Below are 19,169 nucleotides of genomic sequence, written 5' to 3'. Positions count from 1 at the left end.
GGGAAAGTGCTCTACTGACAAGTACTTTCTCTGGAGAGGCTGAACATCTGCGGCTCGAGAACAGCCTCTCAGGGGATAGAACCGCTTTATATTTAGAAACTTTTAAATGTATTTGTTCCAGCTGACACCCCATAACGCGCCACCTCTCTGGATTCGTGGTAAAGTGTAGGCCTCCGCAGCGGTCTCGACACTTGAGGTCGTACGATCTCGGCGTATTAACCTGACAAAACTCAGAGCATCTGAAATGGAGAGAAAACCATCAGCATAACACGTGTTCAGATGACGTAGGAAGAAACTGGTTGATGTGTGGGGTGGATGGATGTGCTGAAGAAGACAGACACATTGGGGGATGTGCTCACTTGTAACTGTAAAATTAAATGTCCTCGCTATAAACGTAAAGGTGCTCTTTGTAACTCGAAATGCCATAGCTCACTCTCATGTTGCAATAAATAGGCTTTCTTAACCTATTCATTATAAGTATCATAGGCTTATTTTGCAATTATCTACAATATCCTACTCAGTCCAGAGCAAACTGTTTTGAAATCTGATGAAATAATTATTTTTCTTGACTCGTAGGATAATTTTTTCCAGATCTTTTAATTGGCATATGCTGAAGAACCAGAGAAACAAGGAAATGCCATTTGGTCCTTGTTTCAATGATGGTGAAATCCTGACATTCACCTTCCCGCGGTAGAGAGGGGGCAACGACTGCATATGCAGGCGGCTAACGAATGAAGGGACCGATTATCTCCCGGTATACCAAGTGCCAACAGTCTCTATGAGAGTGGATGAGCGGGCACTCTATTGCCCTGGGGGACATTAGGATGCAGAAGGCAACGGGAAACCACTGCATTAAAGATCCTGTGAGATTCACATGGCATGGCTGCAGAGCTGGCCGTGAGACGACGTCTTAAGAAGAAACATTAGGACTTGCCTTAGATGAAGAAGTCTAGTATCAAATGAAAGAGACACAGTATTACACATTATGGTATTTAACAGTAAAACATGTTTAGGTGCCTTATTGAAACAATGTACATTTTAATTGGTTCAGTTTTCCAATTTTGACTAATGCTATGATATTTAAAGTTCCTATGAGGTGCTTGCGTTTCGGTTTGAGAGATGAGGGAGGCTCTGACACATTCCCGCATGATGTTCTTCGTCCGTCCGTCCGTCCGTCCGTCCGTCCCCCCCCCCCCCCCCCCAGAATCCGATGACCGAGGAAACCTAGTATATCTGCTAGGGCCTGGGGTAGAAGCCTTGTTAGCTTTTTGTTCACCGAGCTCGATAGCTGCAGTCGCTTAAGTGCGCCCAGTATCCAGTATTCGGGAGATAGTAGGTTCGAACCCCACTGTCGGCAGCCCTGAAAATGGTTTTCCGTGGTTTCCCATTTTTACACCAGGCAAATGCTGGGGCTGTACCTTAATTAAGACCACGGCCGCTTCCTTCCCACTCCTGGCCCTTCCCTGTCCCATCGTCGCCATAAGACCTAACTGTGTCGGTGCGACGTAAAGCAACTAGCAAAAAAAAAAAAAAAAAAAAAGCTTTTTGTTCCATCATGCTAATCAATTGAAGGCTTTGGGGAGATTGACTGTAGTCGATCTCAAAATTACAACTAAGGTTTTGAGACATAGAGGTCGGTGGCTGTTGTTTGGTTTTGGCAGTAATTTTTACGACCGGATGCCCTTCGTGACGTCAATCCTTCTCCTTTATGCGGGCTTGGAACCGGCAACAACAGTTCATGAGCTGTTCATTCCACCCTTTAACCTTAATTCACAAACACCCATTTTCTGTCAAGCCCACTCGACTAAATACAGGATGGACTGAAGAACATAAAAAGGAACGCAGCAAGAGGATGACGAGAGATTGGGAATAGAAGAAGAAAAACAAAGAAAGTGCTAATAAGTTCAAACTCGCTTCTTATTTGGGCACAACGAATCAAGAAACTCTTTTTGGCCTCTTTACTGGGGTTGGCACTGTGTGTGAATTTGGCCAAGTTTTACTGTCGGATACCCTTCCTGACATGTCGAGAATTATTTTCAGTATTGCATGTTTTGTATGGTGCTTGGTAGTAGGGTTGTATATAGATGAACGAAAACACAATGTCTGAGCTAGACAAATGAATTGTATGCTGGGGAGCAAGGACCTGGAGACAAATTTTTCATTGATTACAACAATCCTGAACATACTAACAGAAAATGTTTAACTGAATATATACGGTAGCATTGTCCTTAGCGATGTATCACATGACAATAATTAATAAATGAAATAATATTATGTGAGTTTACTTGATAAGGCAGGTGTCAGTGCAGCCGACTCATAGATTTGAGACCTCCTGTCCGTGGAGAGTGAGTCGTACTTTGTTTTTATTTCCGATTAGGAATTGAAAAGTTGATAATGGGTGCAGTTCAAGGAAAACGAATAGGTCTAGTAAAAATTATATTGTTTTCTGAAACAGCAGCGTGCAATCCCACTATCACATAAACAAGGTATGTGGAGGTGCGACGTCGTCCCTGATCGGTCTGTGGTGGTGTCCCATGTATTCTACATTAGATTTAGTAATTTGTATCTCTGACATAAGGTAACAATTCAATCCTGGGAAGTAAAGTTTATTGCATTATTTCAGTTGGGCTGTGTCGACGGTGATGACCCGCCAAAACTTCGTCCCTTCCTCTGATGGTAACTCTATGCTGAACGCTCTCATCCCCTTGTGGGACATGGCCAACCACATCAACGGCAAGGTTAGTACATCTGTAACTTCGGAGTTTCTCCATAACTCTCACACAATCAATAGCTTCACATAGGCTTTCAGATTGAACACTGAAAGGCATAACAGTCTGTAAGAAAGATGTAAATGTGATCTCTGCTCTCCTGTGCCCAGACATAATTAATTTTGGGGGTCTCTAGGCTATACAAGTTATGTCAAGCATTCAAAAGCAATTACATACAACAATTTTTCTGTGATGGGCCAACATATGATAGTTTCTAATCATGAATTCATTTCAATAGAACTGGACATTTCACAAAAGCGCGCCTTCACATGGCTCAGTATTGTAAACCATCTGGAATGAAATCAGTGACACTGTTAACCAACATCATCCCATTAATTCCTGATAAGTATTTCATGAAGAGTACGATCAGTACTACACACAAGCTGCTTTGTAAACTCATCCGTTTGAACAGTTTGGACCGTATTGACAGAGCATCAGATTGTTCCAAGAACATATATCAAGTCGGTAACATGTTGGCCACATCATAGTTAATATCTCAGTTAAGAAATTTTTCACTTCTATTTGAAGGACTCAGTCAAACCAAGGTCTTAATTCTGTTGCAAAATCTAATATGCCCCTCACATGGAACAAAACGCAGTGTTTCAAACAAGACATTCTCTTCATCAAAAAGCTCTAATTTTTAAGAATTTTCTAAGATGTACAGTGTTTTAATTAGTTTTTAGCCCCATTCCGTGAACAACATCAAATGAGCGCTTATAATACAACAGTGTAGTGTTTTAACATGACATTAATTTAAAAAATTCCTAAGAATGGTCAATAATTTTATGTACATTTTAAGTCATCTTCATGAAGGTTCATATGTTTTTAATGTATATTTTATGTATGTCTTTTAGTCCATAAGAGACTTTACCAGCTGATGGTGGCTTGAAACAAATAACTGTAACTTACCATTCGGGAGACCCACTGTCGGCAGCCCTCAACATAGTTTTCCGTGGTTTCCCATTTTCGCACCAGGCAAATGCTGGGTCTGTACCTTAATTAAGGCCACGGTCGCTTCCTTCCCACTCCTAGGCTTTTCCTATCCCGTCATCGGTGCGACATAAAGCAAATTCTATAAAATAACAAATTTATTGATTAGGTTGGCCTTAATCAAAATTTTATTTTGTAATGAATGAGTTCTTGGTTGAAGCTGTACGCATACACCAGCTTCGGTTGTGGGTTAGTGGAGGCAATTGAAGGAGGATAGGTTATCTAGGTGAAGAGTGGACCTGGTCATGGAGGATAAGAGAAGCAGAGGGAGATGACATTACTTAGACTTGGTAAAGGTAAAATGAGTGGAAATAAATGTAGCCTCAGAGCTAGAGGATTGTAGAGGCGTTTATTAACTTCACATACGCTTGCAGATTGAATGCTGAAAGGCGTAAGTCTGTAAGAAAGATGTAAATGTGAGGACATTCATCTCTGCTATCCTGTGCCCAGACATAGTTACATGAATTGACAGGGGATTTGACGAAATAGAAAATGCGCTTCACCATTTGAGATTGTCTACCTGACCCGCCTACAAAAAGTGATCTTTGAAAGGGATGGTTGATTAATAGAAGTGCTGTTGTAGATTTAATGAAATGAAAGAGGAGTGCAAGGACAGGAACAGACAGGAGCTAGGTGACATAATTACTGTATGCAACTTGAAAATGCAATTATTGTCATTACTTCTGCTCTAGAAAATCAGAATGAGAAGGTTGTTTCATTCTAATACATCTCTTTTAACATGTTACTTAATTGTCCAGCATCGTACCACCATCACAAATTGGTCATTGGAATGTTCTATACATCATCATTATAGACCAATTAGTGATTGGTCTGCGAGAGACTGTGAATTTACTACTACTGTAGTGTTGTGGCCTCATTTAGTTCTATACCTCTTATCTTTAAATCATTAGAAAAGGAGTCTAATCCTTGTTGTCTTGGTCTTCCTCTACTTCTCTTACCCTTCATGACAGAGTGCATTGTTCTCCTAGGTAATCTATCATCCTCCATTTGCCTCACATGACCTCACCACTGAAGCCGGTTTATGTGTACACTTTTGTCCATCGAGTTCATTTCTAACTTAGCCTTTATCTCCTAATTACGAGTACCATGTGAAAGAAAAGCTTAGCAAGCAATGTAAGTTAACAGGTGTACCATTAATTAAAATCAATCTTGCCTTCTAAGAATTCCTGCACAGCACGCTCATCCCAATTTCCCCTCATAGCATGTTGTATTTTAATCCGCTTGTGCAGCTGCTGAATCGGTCAGATGTTCTGGTGCTTTCTGTGGCACTGACATAGGATCTGAATGTCCAGGAAATCCACACGATTGGAAGAACTTTGTGATTGTTGTGATTCAAGAAATAGCATCACTAACGGTTATCATCCATATAACGAAAACACTCCCTGTAAGCTTGTTGGGTTCCAGGAACTGAGTTTCACATGGCATGGCAAAGAGTGGCAGGAGCTGTAATGATGTATAACATAATTACTATATGCAACTTGAAAATGCTATTATTGTCATTTTCTTTCTGCTTTGACGGCACTTTTCATCATCATTTTCTTCCTTTCCCCTCACCCAGCTCCTGCCTGGTCGGGCAGTTCTCCACCTTCCTCCATTCGTCTTGTATCATTTTGTCCCAGTCCAGATATGTTCTTCTTGCACTCCTCTTTATTGAATTGATCCACCTACCTCTCTTTCCCTTGAACTTCATCTCCATCATCTGTTTTGGTTTTCTTTCCTCCTCCATCCTGTTTACATGTCCAAACCATCTTCGTTCTCTCCATTCTGGCCTTTCTCACATCTTCATCTTTCAGTCCTTAAGACTTCTTAGGGCTTGACTTCTACTCTGCGCCCTACTTGTCATTGTCCTTGTCAATACTGGTACCACTTCCTTGTTACAGACAGACCGTGGTAAAATGCATTGTGCTCTTTTCAATCTCCAGTCTTGTTGAAATGTAATGCTTATTATTAGCAATTTTCCCCCTTTTATCAAAGATTTCTTGTTCACTTGGCATGTAACCATCTGTTTGAAGACCATGTTTTAGACATATCTAGTGGTTCACCTGCCAAATTTACAGAGAATTAAAAATTTTCTGCCTGCGTACATTTGTGACTTTATCATCAATGATATACCAAGCTTAAGCGCGGGCAGTATTAGGGAGATAATGGGTTCGAACCCCACTGTCAGCAGCAGCCCTGAAGACTGTTTTCCGTGGTTTCCCATTATCACACCAGGCTGTGCCTTAACTAAGGCCATGGCCGCTTCCTGTCCCATCGTCGCCATAAGACCTATCTGTGTCGGTGTGACTTGTATCAGTGATTTACATGATAAATGTTAATAAATAACCTGGCTATCATATCGTATCCTTCAATAACCAACCGGAGGTGTTCTTTCCAATCTTCGCAATTCGTATTAACATCACCTGCTTCACCACTGATTGACCAGAAAATAATATTTTTACACAAATGGAAATTTTCAACCCAACCATTACAAACTCCAGTTTGTTTAACATTTTAAAAACCTTTTCTTCTCTTAGTGCCACGCTCTCGTGCTGAGAATGCCAGGCTGATAAGTAGCATTTTGCAAACTGCTATTCAAAACACCACGTAATTTACAGTTTTGAATATTTTGACTTTAAAATAGCAGGAAATGTTGAGGATGATATGTATTTACTACTGAAAATGATTACAATACCGTTATGTTTCAAAATATGTTTAAAAAATGTATATTTTCTGAACGCTCAGAAAACAAGAAATCATATTTCAAAAATAGCAATAAAAATCATTCAAAATTAAAATTAAGGATAACATTTGATAATCTCTCTACAATTCAGTCATCCAAGTGAATAAACACAGAAAATTTGAAAATTACCTGTTCGGTAGTTATTACACTAGTGGCCGAGTGCATCAATCTCGATTAACGAGCTGCTAATCATAGATTACTTAATGTCTGTTTACATTTTAACCTCCGTTTAAGAAGATTGCGGTGCACCAACCGTAATAATTGATTACTTAGTACTGTTTAGTTAGCGTGAGATTTAATCAGTGATCATACGAAAACACGATACCGAACGCGCTCACGGGTATTTCGTTCGGCAGTTGTCTTGGTGGGAAAAACGAATACACGCGTATCAAAAGTACACATATTATAAGCAAACGGTTCCAAATGGAAGAAAATAAAAGGAAGAGATGTGCAAATTATACCGATTTTGAGACCGACATCTTGACTGAATTAGTTGTCAAATATAAGGATGTTGTTGAAAACAAGAAGACGGACGGAGTTACTGTAAAGAAGAAGCTGGAGACCTGGAAAATAATTGAAAATGAATTCAATGCAATTCCCGGTGAGCATATTTATTTGTCTTATTAATAAAAAGTGTATAACTTTTATACACCGTTTATGTGCAATTTGTTACTAATAAAACGTATATCAGTGTGTACATCTGTTATAGTTATTCACTGATTGCTTAAACAGAACACAGGACCCCTGTATAAGCGTTCTGTAGGAACGAGTGATTAGTGTATTCTTTTGGTGGTATTTATAGTCTGCAGTAATATAATTGCGGTAAAATATCCAACTTATCCAATAGAGAAGCACGCAGTGAAAGAATGGAAAATAACATTGATGATCTCCACGATATTTTAAATGTAGAAGTAAAAGTACACTTGGAGGTTATAAAGACTGGAAATGATCGTAAAACAAAACATTTTAAGACACGGAAATGATCGATTTCTCCTGGTTACCATGGAAGTAGGAAGTCTTGTGAAAAATATAGCAAATTCTGTGTTGTTTTCCTTTTAATGGTAAACCAGCCTAAATATATTTGAAGTGTCATGTGAGTGTGTAGTCAGCTAAATAATGATGCAGTTTCGAGGCCAGTTTATGTATCCACCAAGGTAATTTCCATGCAACAAGTGTGAAGGTAAATGTTGTGATGTGCTAAAATCCCAGGCTAAAGCAAGTCTGCATCAGAGTCACATGTAGCTATCTGCATGATAGATCCCTGAGGGCATTAATGCAATGTGAGTAACCCATGTTTACTATATTTCACAGCTGTAAGTGCACACTTTTTAAAATTGTCTGTGTTCATTATCACTTTGATATCTGTGCCAAGTCAAGGCCATTGGGTTTTCATTTTAGTTAGAACATGTGGGCAGTATGATTTGTATATGGATTTCAGTGTGTGTTTTTGCATGTTTCTACCTTTTGGAATGGTCAGTTTGGGTGTCTGAGCGTAGGCTAGGTATTGAGTGGTCAACTGGTTGAGTCAGAGTGAAGATGGATAGGACAGAGTATTAGCTGTGCTGTTGTTTAAAGTGTCTTAAATTTAATATCTAATTCAATAATTTACAACCAAGATTTGTACGTTCTAAACCTGTTTTCAGCTATGTCATGTTCATTAAGTACTTTTCAGGTTAGGCTTATGTTTTCTTCTTGCCACGATGTTGTAGTGTGATCACTCGGGAGGTTGTTATAGTGTTAATTCAGTGTAGAACCTTGTTGTAGGTTGTAGCAGGAGGCTAGTGCTTATCCCAGCATTCTTCGATACAATACATGCCTTTATGATGTTTCAAATGATACCTTTGACGAAATATATGTTATACAGGCCAATTGATAAGTGGTTGTAATATCTTCGATGAAATATATGTTATACCGGCCAGTAGGTAAGTGACAGAATGTAGATAAGTGGTAGGCCAGTAAATAAGTTGAACAGGAAGTCTTTGAGGAAATATGTGCCCTGATATGTTGATACGAGTTGTGTATAATTCTTCGGTAATAGAAGGACATGTTTTATTAAGAAGGATGTGTTGAAATCAATCCTACATGTATATCCCCTTAAGTACTACATGTGATGACCAGAGTGTCCCTTCAAGAGTTAATTTACCTAGTAGTGTGTTCAAGTATCACATTTCTCATATACAAGGCAAATACGTTGTGTTTCATGAAGTAAGGTTAACCAGAGTCATCTATGTTAGCATATGGTCAAGATGATGATGATGATGATGAGTGACTCATATTTGTAACCCTTTTTAATGAGTAAATTAGCCTGCGGCTAGAGTAGAAACCTTGTTAGCATGTTTAGAGACCATTCTGTTAAATTTCATATGGTATTCAGTAAGCATTTTTGCCTGGTGCAGTGCTTCATGTTAGTGATGTCTGGACAGTGCTTTTAAGTGAAATTTGGAATTCTTCTAAGAAATTTTGACCTGTCACCAGCAGGAAGGCCTTTTTCAGCTGCTATAAGAGCTCACTTTTGCTCAGTGAGATGCTCAGGGCCTCAACCATGCTAGATCTTGGTTCAGTGAAGTGTTTTTATTAATGCCAGGCTCAACCATATGTTCATGTATGAATTGCATTTACTTACATTTGTGAATGTGAATAGGTAATGTTAGACAATCCAAGAGCATTTCTTTTTTTCTTTTCCTTGATGGCAGCATATGTGTGCCTGTGTGAATGGTGTTTTTCCACATAGTTGTCATGTCCTAGTGTGGAACGTAGAGTGTGTTGCCTGTACTCGAGTGGCGGTTAGGTTAGCTGCTCCAACGTATTTTGCCTATGTTAATACTAGTTCATATTCATTCTAACCATAATTCCTAAACCTAATAATAAAAGTGACATAAATAATAGTGGGCCAGTATGTTAATATTTGATAATTAAATAATAATATTTAATAATTTGGGCATGGATGTTGGATATTTTTTGTGGTGGTTAATCAGTTTAGTTTGAAGTGATAGTGAGTCAAGAATGCCTAGGCAAACTGCTTAGTGCTTACCATTACCTTCTCATAGTTTTGTTGCTGTTGGTTTTCTGATAATAGTGATCTACATGTAATAGTCTTCAGTTATGTCTGCTTTAGTAAATTATTTTATTATAGTGAAGCATAGTAGTGCCATGTGCTTCAGGTGCTCCCACAGTTGTGACATAAACTTGTGTTTGTGTTCATGCCAAAGTCTAGGATCAAGTCAAGCTTGGAAGTTGTAGAAATTTTTATTAGAATGTTTTTAGTTACTGTATCTTAACAAGTTAGGAAGTGCTATAGTCAGTGCTATATTGGGGCAAATATTTGTTTGTAGGAAGGGGAGTTAGGGATTGGAATAACTTACCAAGGTAGATGTTCCATAAATTTCCAATTTCTTTGAAATCATTTAAGAAAAGGCTAGGAAAACAATAGCTAAGGAATCTGCCACCTGGGGAACTGCCCTAAATGCAGATCAGTACTGGTATTGATTGATTGATTGTCAGTTTTTAATCTTTGTTGTGTTTTAATAGGCCATAAGCCATGATCAAGTTGCAATCTTTGCTTTTACTGAGGAAGTTGATCTTGTGGATTTTTGAGTGATTAACATATTTTTAACTTGCAATATAGCACTTATTCACATTCCAGGCTTGACAAAGTTACCAAAAGTAGACATGTTAACATGAAGGGAGTGGAGGAGGTTAACACTGAATACTGTGCTGGTGATGATAACAGTTTTCACATGATAGTTTTATTATTACATTGCAATGTAATTTCAAGTAGATGTTGCAATCAGCAGCACAGCTGCCCAATGGTCACGAATAGGCCTATTTTGATTTTCTCTCTCTCTCTCTCTCTCTCTCTGTGTGTGCGTGCGTGCGTGCGTGCGTGTGTGTGTGTGTGTGTGTGTGGAATTAACTTGCAGGCATTAAACATAACGTTCATGTATATTCTCTTTTAATTCAATTATATTTTTTTCTTTCATTACACAAGCAAGCTGCAGAAATGTCAGTTATTAATCAAATTGCCAGTCAACTTTCACCTCTTATGTTGCCACTGGCTTTGAGATTCTCAGTTTATTTGTGCTACCACGCAGCTTCTCGAAATATTTTTCTCCTAGATAACCAGTAAGAGCGATCATAAAATCAGCGTACATGATGAAGTGCATCAGTGAACTGCAGGAAGAGATTCCTACTGCTTGTAGTTAGTGTATACATGCAGTATAGTAATACTATGCCTATACCATGATTATTAGTATCAAAAATCTGCATCGCTTATACAGGGTTTATTCAGTGTGTAACTATACAAATGTTAAACAACTGTAAAAGACGTTTTATTAGTAGGACTGTTAGTATATATTACCATGAATTAAAAAAATCAATCTATTGTAGTATTTTTTATTATTCTGATTTACGTTTTCATTATTTTGTTACAAGGTGTTCGTTCTCGAGACTACAAACATTTAAAAGTCTGCTATGAAAATCTGAAAAGAAAGGCAAGGAAGATATGTGCAGATGAGAAAGTTAATAGGAATAAAACTGGTGGTGGTTATTTTAAGCCTCCCAATTCCAAAGGTGCCGAAAACATCATGGCTCTAATTGGGCCTACAATAACACCTCTAGAAAATCCACATGACTCTGATGCACTATACCAAGGAGATGTAACTGAAGGTAATTCTTACTATGTATATGTGATGCAATAATTAATTTATCACCTGAATAATAACACATTTAGGTATCTTGATGATGAATATACAGTCCTGTTCACTTTTCAGGTTTCAAATTCTATTATTAGCAGTCTGTCACTAGAAATGCCACTTCATTATAATTGTTTCAGAAATAAACTTCCCACTCGAAGAGGTAATTCATGTAGGCCCAGATGTAACATATCATACAGTGGACACAATAGGCCTACAGACTTCACCCGCAAATGACCCACAGTCAGGATCATCTGGAACATCATTTTCAACTCCAGACCCAACCAAGAAAACTCCTAGCTTTCCGAAGAAGAATGTAGGTCTGTCTCCGAGGAATAAAATTATAGATTCCTGTGAAAAGAGAATTCTTGTGTTAGAACAGCAATTAGAATTTATGAAAAAAGAACATGAAAAAGAAATTGAAATAAAAAATTTAACAATAGCAGTATTAAAAGAAAAACTAAAATATTGGCAAAATATGAATAGTAAAAGTGAATAACTTAATTGCAAGTTATGTCTGTTTGCTTATACAGGATTATTGAAATTATGTGTAACAATAAAATTATGAGAATCTTTATGTATAACAGTGTAATTTACTCACCTGAAATAGTCATTTATTAGCACCTGGCGAACAGCTCTCCCAGCGTTATCATCATTTCTGTACATATGATGTATTGCATCAATTGGTGCATCATTTTCAACATCAGGACCTCTGTTTTGTTGTAACTCTTCTAACACATGTCTTATTGCCAGATCATCTGGAGGATTGTCTTCTCTTGATGATACAGCAATATTGTGTAACACTGCAGTAGCAAGAATGATGTTTAAGGCTTTGTGAACTTCACATCTTAAACCAATTGAGAGGGCAGGAAATCTACGTTTCCATACTCCATACTGACGTTCCACCGTGTTCCTGGTTGTTATGTGTGCCCTGTTATAATTCTGCTCTTCTCTACTTGTGGGATTGAGTAATGGTGTTAACAGGTAAGGTTTGCAAGCATAACCACTATCACCTAATAAATAGCCATTTGCTATTTCTCTTCTTTCGAACTGCGCTCTCTTGCTGCAGTTCTGAAAAATAGTGCTATCGTGCACAGACCCGGGCCATCTGGCTACAATATCCCTTATTAGCAAAATGCTGTCACATATAGTCTGCACATTTATCGAAAAATAACCTTTTCTGTTCCTAAATATCTCTGCATTATTGCCACCAGGAGATTGAATACGGACATGAGTGCAATCGATTGTTCCAATCACTCCAGGAAATCTGGCTATGTTAAAAAAACCTTCCATGACCTCTCTTTTTTCACTATCTGTTCTTGGAAAAAATATATATCTGTTGCTGAGAGAGGCTATAATGTCACTTACGTCATGAATAATCCTGGCTGCAGTTGTCCTGTGTATTCCGGCAGTATCTCCTATTACAATATTAAAAGCACCTGTAGCATAATATCTCAAAGCAGTCAGTAGCCTATTTACTGGAGAAACAGGATTATTTCTTCGCGTTGGAAAATCCAGCTGATCACGAATTTGTTGTAGCAAAAATAACACAGTTCGTTTCGAAAGACGGAACCTTTCCATGAATTTTTTCTCACCGAGTTCTTCAAAAGGGTTACCCCTCTCAACTATCACCATATCGTCGCCCTGATTATCATTATATTCGAGATATTGAAGATACAGCAACTCGTCTTCAAAACCGTCTACAAACCTTACCGCCATTTTGAAGTTTCGTTGCTAATCAATGATTAGCATTCTTAAACGCCCGAATTTCACCGATTAACTTTAAATCAGTGATTAAGGCCATAATCGGGATTGATGCACTACAAGCGACCTTAAACAGTGATTAAAGGCTATTTTAAACACTGATTACAGTAATCAAGGTTGATGCACTCGGCCATAGGTTTTGCGTCGGGCGAGGGGGCGTTTCCAATTATCCAGGCGAGGGCTGGTGTTTAGCAGGTTTGCCGACGAAATCTTCACAGAAATCCAGAAATTGATTAGAATTATTACCGTCATCACTGTCAATACCGGTGTCGGAATTTCTATCAACATGTGGTTGTCTATTTATGATATGACCACTATTATCATTCGACCTTCAACTTCTTCTTCATCATCTGTTCGAGAAGTGAATCAATATAATCTTCGCATTCACTTAAATTATTCACACACTCAACCAAATCATTGTCGTCGTCAACTAAGTCACTCGGTCACAATTTTATGTAAGTGTCAATCATCACACGGCCAGAGAAACACATGAAATTCAGAAATCCAATGTGTGTAAAGTGGTTAAGTGTAAGAGAGGGCCGTGAGCCCTAAGTTCGCCACATAAAAAGGCATAAAATAAATAAATAAATAAATAAATAAATAAATAAATAAATAAATACACTGACTGACAGAGCAAATGCAACACCAAGAAGGAGTGGTTCGAAAGGGATGAAAGTTGGGGAAAAAACAGAGACGGCACGGACGAATAATTGATGTTTATTTCAAACCGATATGCAGGTTACACAATGCGCACGGCATCGACTCAGTAGGATGTAGGACCACCGCGAGCGGCGATGCACGCAGAAACACGTCGAGGTACAGAGTCAATAAGAGTGCGGATGGTGTCCTGAGGGATGGTTCTCCATTCTCTGTCAACCATTTGCCACAGTTGGTCGTCCGTACGAGGCTGGGGCAGAGTTTGCAAACGGCGTCCAATGAGATCCTACACGTGTTCGATTGGTGAGAGATCCGGAGAGTACGCTGGCCACGGAAGCATCTGTACACCTCGTAGAGCCTGTTGGGAGATGCGAGCAGTGTGTGGGCGGGCATTATCCTGCTGAAACAGAGCATTGGGCAGCCCCTGAAGGTACGGGAGTGCCACCGGCCGCAGCACATGCTGCACGTAGCGGTTGGCATTTAACGTGCCTTGAATACGCACTAGAGGTGACGTGGAATCATACGCAATAGTTCCCCAAACCATGATGCCGCGTTGTCTAGCGGTAGGGCGCTCCACAGTTACTGCCGAATTTGACCTTTCTCCACTTTCTCCACGCCGACGCCACACTCGTCTGCGGTGACTATCACTGACAGAACAGAAGCGTGACTCATCAGAGAACACGACGTTCCGCCATTCCCTCATCCAAGTCGCTCTAGCCCGGCACCATGCCAGGCGTGCACGTCTATGCTGTGGAGTCAATGGTAGTCTTCTGAGCGGACGCCGGGAGTGCAGGCCTCCTTCAACCAATCGACGGGAAATTGTTCTGGTCGATATTGGAACAGCCAGGGTGTCTTGCACATGCTGAAGAATGGCGGTTGATGTGGCGTGCGGGGCTGCCACCGCTTGGCGGCGGATGCGCCGATCCTCGCGTGCTGACGTCACTCGGGCTGCGCCTGGACCCCTCGCACGTGCCACATGTCCCTGCACCAACCATCTTCGCCACAGGCGCTGCACCGTGGACACATCCCTATGGGTATCGGCTGCGATTTGACGAAGTGACCAACCTGCCCTTCTCAGCCCGATCACCATACCCCTCGTAAAGTCGTCTGTCTGCTGGAAATGCCTCCGTTGACGGCGGCCTGGCATTCTTAGCTATACACGTGTCCTGTGGCACACGACAACACGTTCTACAATGACTGTCGGCTGAGAAATCACGGTACGAAGTGGGCCATTCGCCAACGCCGTGTCCCATTTATCGTTTGCTACGTGCGCAGCACAGCGGCACATTTCACATCATGAGCATACCTCAGTGACGTCAGTCTACCCTGCAATTGGCATAAAGTTCTGACCACTCCTTCTTGGTGTTGCATTTGCTCTGTCAGTCAGTGTAAATAAATTAATTAATTAATTAATTAATTAACAAATAAGCCGCTTAGTGATAACATTAGAAACTATGGAAACAAAACATAACATATTGCCATCTGCTGTTCGTAATCGTACTTAAAGCATTTAGTATGTTCAAACGACGATATATCATTGCTGGGTATCAAACCATTGCATGTTATAAATTTCATTCTGTATTGGTGATTATCACTTTACAAATAAAAAAAAAGACATGTAATATAGATGTTTTTTGTATTGAAAAGGAGGATTATATAAGACTTTTTTATTTGTAAAGCAAGTACCAAACAACAATAGTGCTTGTAAACCATTCCACCAACTACTGTATGTGTTAACAGCATAAAACTTTTCCTGCCACTTCCTCTTCATGCAGTGAATCACATTTGAATTCCAATCACTTAAAATATTGTTCCTCAATTTTAAAATCAAATTAATGTGAGGTTTGCTTCATTTGAATTAGTTCACTCTCGTGCTTGCAATACACTTCTCATCTCACTGGGCACTATGCTACAGAATTTCTTGCTGCTTGCTGCCTTATCTCTACAGGATGTACAAGTTAATAATGTTGCCACGTCAGTGGAGACTTTATATAGTAAATTTTAAGTTGTTCATTCAGAAATGTGGTCTTTTGAAAGGAGTAAAACTTAAGAACACGGTGGTCCAATGGTAGTTGGTTGATACGGAAAGGGAAGGGGGTTATGTCCTTACATTGTTCTTATGAAGTTTTAAATAGTTTTTTTGAAAATTGATCAACATGAGAGGTGGTCTCTTAATAAGGCGTTTTACCTTGCATGCTCTCAACCCTATCACACATAGCATGGTTGGGAGGAGCTAGCTTCAGCCATAGATACTTTCCATGGTTAGTATTCAAGAAAGGACAAAAATTCAGTGTCATATTATGGAAAATCTCGTGGAGCTGAACAGTCCATTCCAGCCAATAAGGAGAAAGAAGTTCCAGTGTGTTTGTTCGACTCTTTCTTCAGCATATAGCTATGACGACTCGGCCATTTACAAGGAATAAGTGTTACAAATTTCTCTCATTAATAAATAATAGCATTTGTTGTCTTAATTTTCTCATGTTCTGCAAGTTCTGTACAAAAAATTGATAGGTCCTAATTTTTGAAAACTTTTTCCTTGACATTTGTATCGGAAAATGATATATGACACGTTTCATTCCATTATTTATAAAAAAAAAAAAAGATTTTGGTCAACAAATGCTTTTACTGCGAAGTGTAGTTTCTGGACTTGCTGCCTCAATTTGAAGAGCGAATCATTGAAAGAAAAGAAAAAACAACAACAATGGAATACATTACTCCCCGTGCATTTACGTCCGCCGTTACTCGCTAGTGAGCGCAGCGCTTACCTTTATGTTTAAAGGCCATAATATGCCCATATAAAGATAGAGGTCAATTTGAGATATTTATTTAGTTAGCAACACGGCTGAGTTCGAACCCCACCGTCGGCTGTCCTGAGAATGGTTTCCTGTTTACGCTTCCAGACAAATGCAGGGACAGCCTGCACCTTCCACCCACTCACCCATTTTCATTCTCCATCATTCATTCCATCTTAATTAGCTCCTCTACAGAGGCTGGCATCCGGCCGTAAAACAAGCGACCCCGTATCAAGAAGCGCTTCTAAGGGGTAGACAAAACATTTGTTTAGGAACACGAAAGCTTAAATTTATTAAACAAATAGTTAATTATTTAGGAACACAAATACTTAAATTTAAACAGTATGCTTAGTATGAACTAAATAATGCAAACATATAATCCTGCATAATAGGAAACAAAAATTTTACAGTCATCACTTATGTTGCTTTCAGCATCTTTCCTGGAAAACTTTGCAAATTTTGTTTCTGTGTTGGAACATTTGTAACGGGACCATGGAGGCTCCAGTCTGTAGTTCCATCCTTTCCGAAAACGAATGGAATATACCTTCAATCAACAAAAGCGCCTCTTCTTCTTCTTCTTCAGAACTTGTAGACACTCTGTTTCAGATTTATGATCACTTTTGTTCCTCCATCGTTTCACCCAAACACAAATTATGACAGTATAACTTGTGTAAATAAACATTTCAAATTAAACACAATTATAAGACAATGCGCGCAATATGTGTAGCACTTTCGCACCTAATAATGGTTTCGTTTCCAAAGGTAAACAATGTGTTTGGAGTTTCAGAATTAGAGGTCTTGTAAAACTCCATCAAAAGGCAATATACTACGGAGGTGAGCGCCGCGCTTACCATGCGAGTAACCGCAGGAACTAAACACAATACAAAGCTATTCCAGACAAATATAGCATCATCATAGCTCTAGGGAAAATTAAAAAGTTGTTGTTGTTGTTGTAACCTATGGCTTTATTGGGAACTAACTCCAATACAAAATTGATATCTCTTGACAACGGTAACATACAGATGTATTAGGGAACAGAGTCTGGCTGTCCAGTATAGGGCTGGGTTCAGTCCTGTATGCTCAAGTAGGTGTTTTGAGTCCATCACCGATCCAGTAATTTTGCACATGGTACACTTTTCTGTCGGTTATATTTTGATTGTAGCTACGCAGTCATGTCTTGTCTCCAATCTGAAGATCGCCACTGCTTCTTTCCTCGGCTTGCTTGTAGGTCATTTTTTTTTTTTTTTTTTTCCATTTCTTTATTGTAGTAAGTTGGGTAGTTTCTTTCATCCATTTTTCAAGGTTTTAATTTGTGATTATTTTCTTGATTCAGTCAGCTGTCGGAGGTTTAGTTCTCGTGTAAAGTAAAAGAAAGGTTTTGAGTTCAAATTGTTTAACACAGTATTTTTGCCTCATAACAGTGGAGGCAACAAACTAATGAAAAAAAAAAGTTGTAATTTAAGTACCTTTGTGACAGTGTTGTGTTATGGCATGAAACAGAGGCTGCTTGTAACTCACTAATGTGTGGACTGCGGTCACGTGTGACAGGGACTAACTAACGCTTTGTGTTACAGTTAACAACAGATTTCAACGTGAGTCAGCAACGTAGTGAGTGTATGGCAGTGCGACCCTTCCGTGCCGGAGAACAGGTCTTTATTTTCTATGGTCCCCGCACCAACTCTGAACTACTGGTCCACAATGGATTTGTGTATCCTGACAACAAACACGATGCATTGCCTATAAGATTGGGCGTGAGTCGCGCAGATCCCCTTCAGCCTCTGCGGGCCAAACTGTTGGCTCGACTGGGCCTTCCAACCACCGGAGACTTCTTGCTGAAGAGCGGCACAGATCCTGTGGACGGACGCTTGTTGGCGTTCCTTAGGATCTTCAGTATGGGTCAAGGTCAGTTTAATACAGCTTGTTGGCTTTCTACATATCAGGCTGATACAGGGCAAGTTCGGAGCAATTTCCTTCTTGCAGCATGTACGGGAGGTGGAAACTAAATCAGTGTATTTAGAAGATACCTGAAAAAGAAAACATTTATTAACAGATTATACCTGAAAAATATACCATTAGGCTAATTAATATTAAAGTAATATTACACTGGAGCTGATATGTTGATGATGTAATATGCCCAACAATCAAGTTCACAAAGGAACCAGAAACAAATGAGAGAGAGATGAACTTTTTAGCCATCACAATCATAAAAATGTAATGGCATTGGCTTTTAGTGCCGGGATGTGTCCGAGGACTTCAGCTCGCCAGGTGCAGGTTTTTGATTTGATACCCGTAGGCATTGTGATGAGGATAAAATTATGAAGACGACACGTACACCCGCTCCCCGTGCCAGGGGAATTAACCAATTGAGGTAAAAATTCCCGACCCTGCCGGGAATCGAACCCGGGACCCCTGTGACCAAAGGCCAACGCTCTAACCATTTAGCCATCGCAATCAGTAGAAACTGTCATACAAAATATACAGGAAACCTGCTCGAACATCAAACTGAACACACTGATAACAACCCCTCACACGTACGAAATAGTGAGCAAGGTTTAAAAATAACATTCAGAACAAAGAGCGATCTAAACCACTCATAACAAAACATACAGTGTTCTCGCTAATGCCCGGCTAACATGTAGTTACGTAATCATTGCGTGCTCCAAATTAAAATGTAAGTTTTGTAAAACTGTTTATTTAAATGATAAATCTACACTATTGGTAGCATAATTGCATCAGTTACACCGGAGTTTAAATGTTTAGCTTA

General features: G+C 39.4%; 1 protein-coding gene across 1 annotated transcript in view; it reads left to right on the top strand.

The window, feature by feature from the left end:
* Window positions 1-19,169, top strand: part of Setd3 (SET domain containing 3) — a 275,592-nt gene that overhangs the window by 218,746 nt on the left and 37,677 nt on the right. The window contains exons 7-8 of the mRNA XM_067155272.2: window positions 2,624-2,738; window positions 17,980-18,307. Coding sequence (XP_067011373.2) covers window positions 2,624-2,738; window positions 17,980-18,307 — 443 coding nt within the window. The remainder of the gene's footprint in view (window positions 1-2,623; window positions 2,739-17,979; window positions 18,308-19,169) is intronic.

This window comes from Anabrus simplex, chromosome 11, assembly GCF_040414725.1.
Source record: "Anabrus simplex isolate iqAnaSimp1 chromosome 11, ASM4041472v1, whole genome shotgun sequence".
Lineage (NCBI taxonomy): Eukaryota > Metazoa > Arthropoda > Insecta > Orthoptera > Tettigoniidae > Anabrus > Anabrus simplex.
The sequence above is the reverse complement of the archived record's forward strand: the minus strand, read 5'-3'. Positions and strand labels throughout refer to the sequence as shown.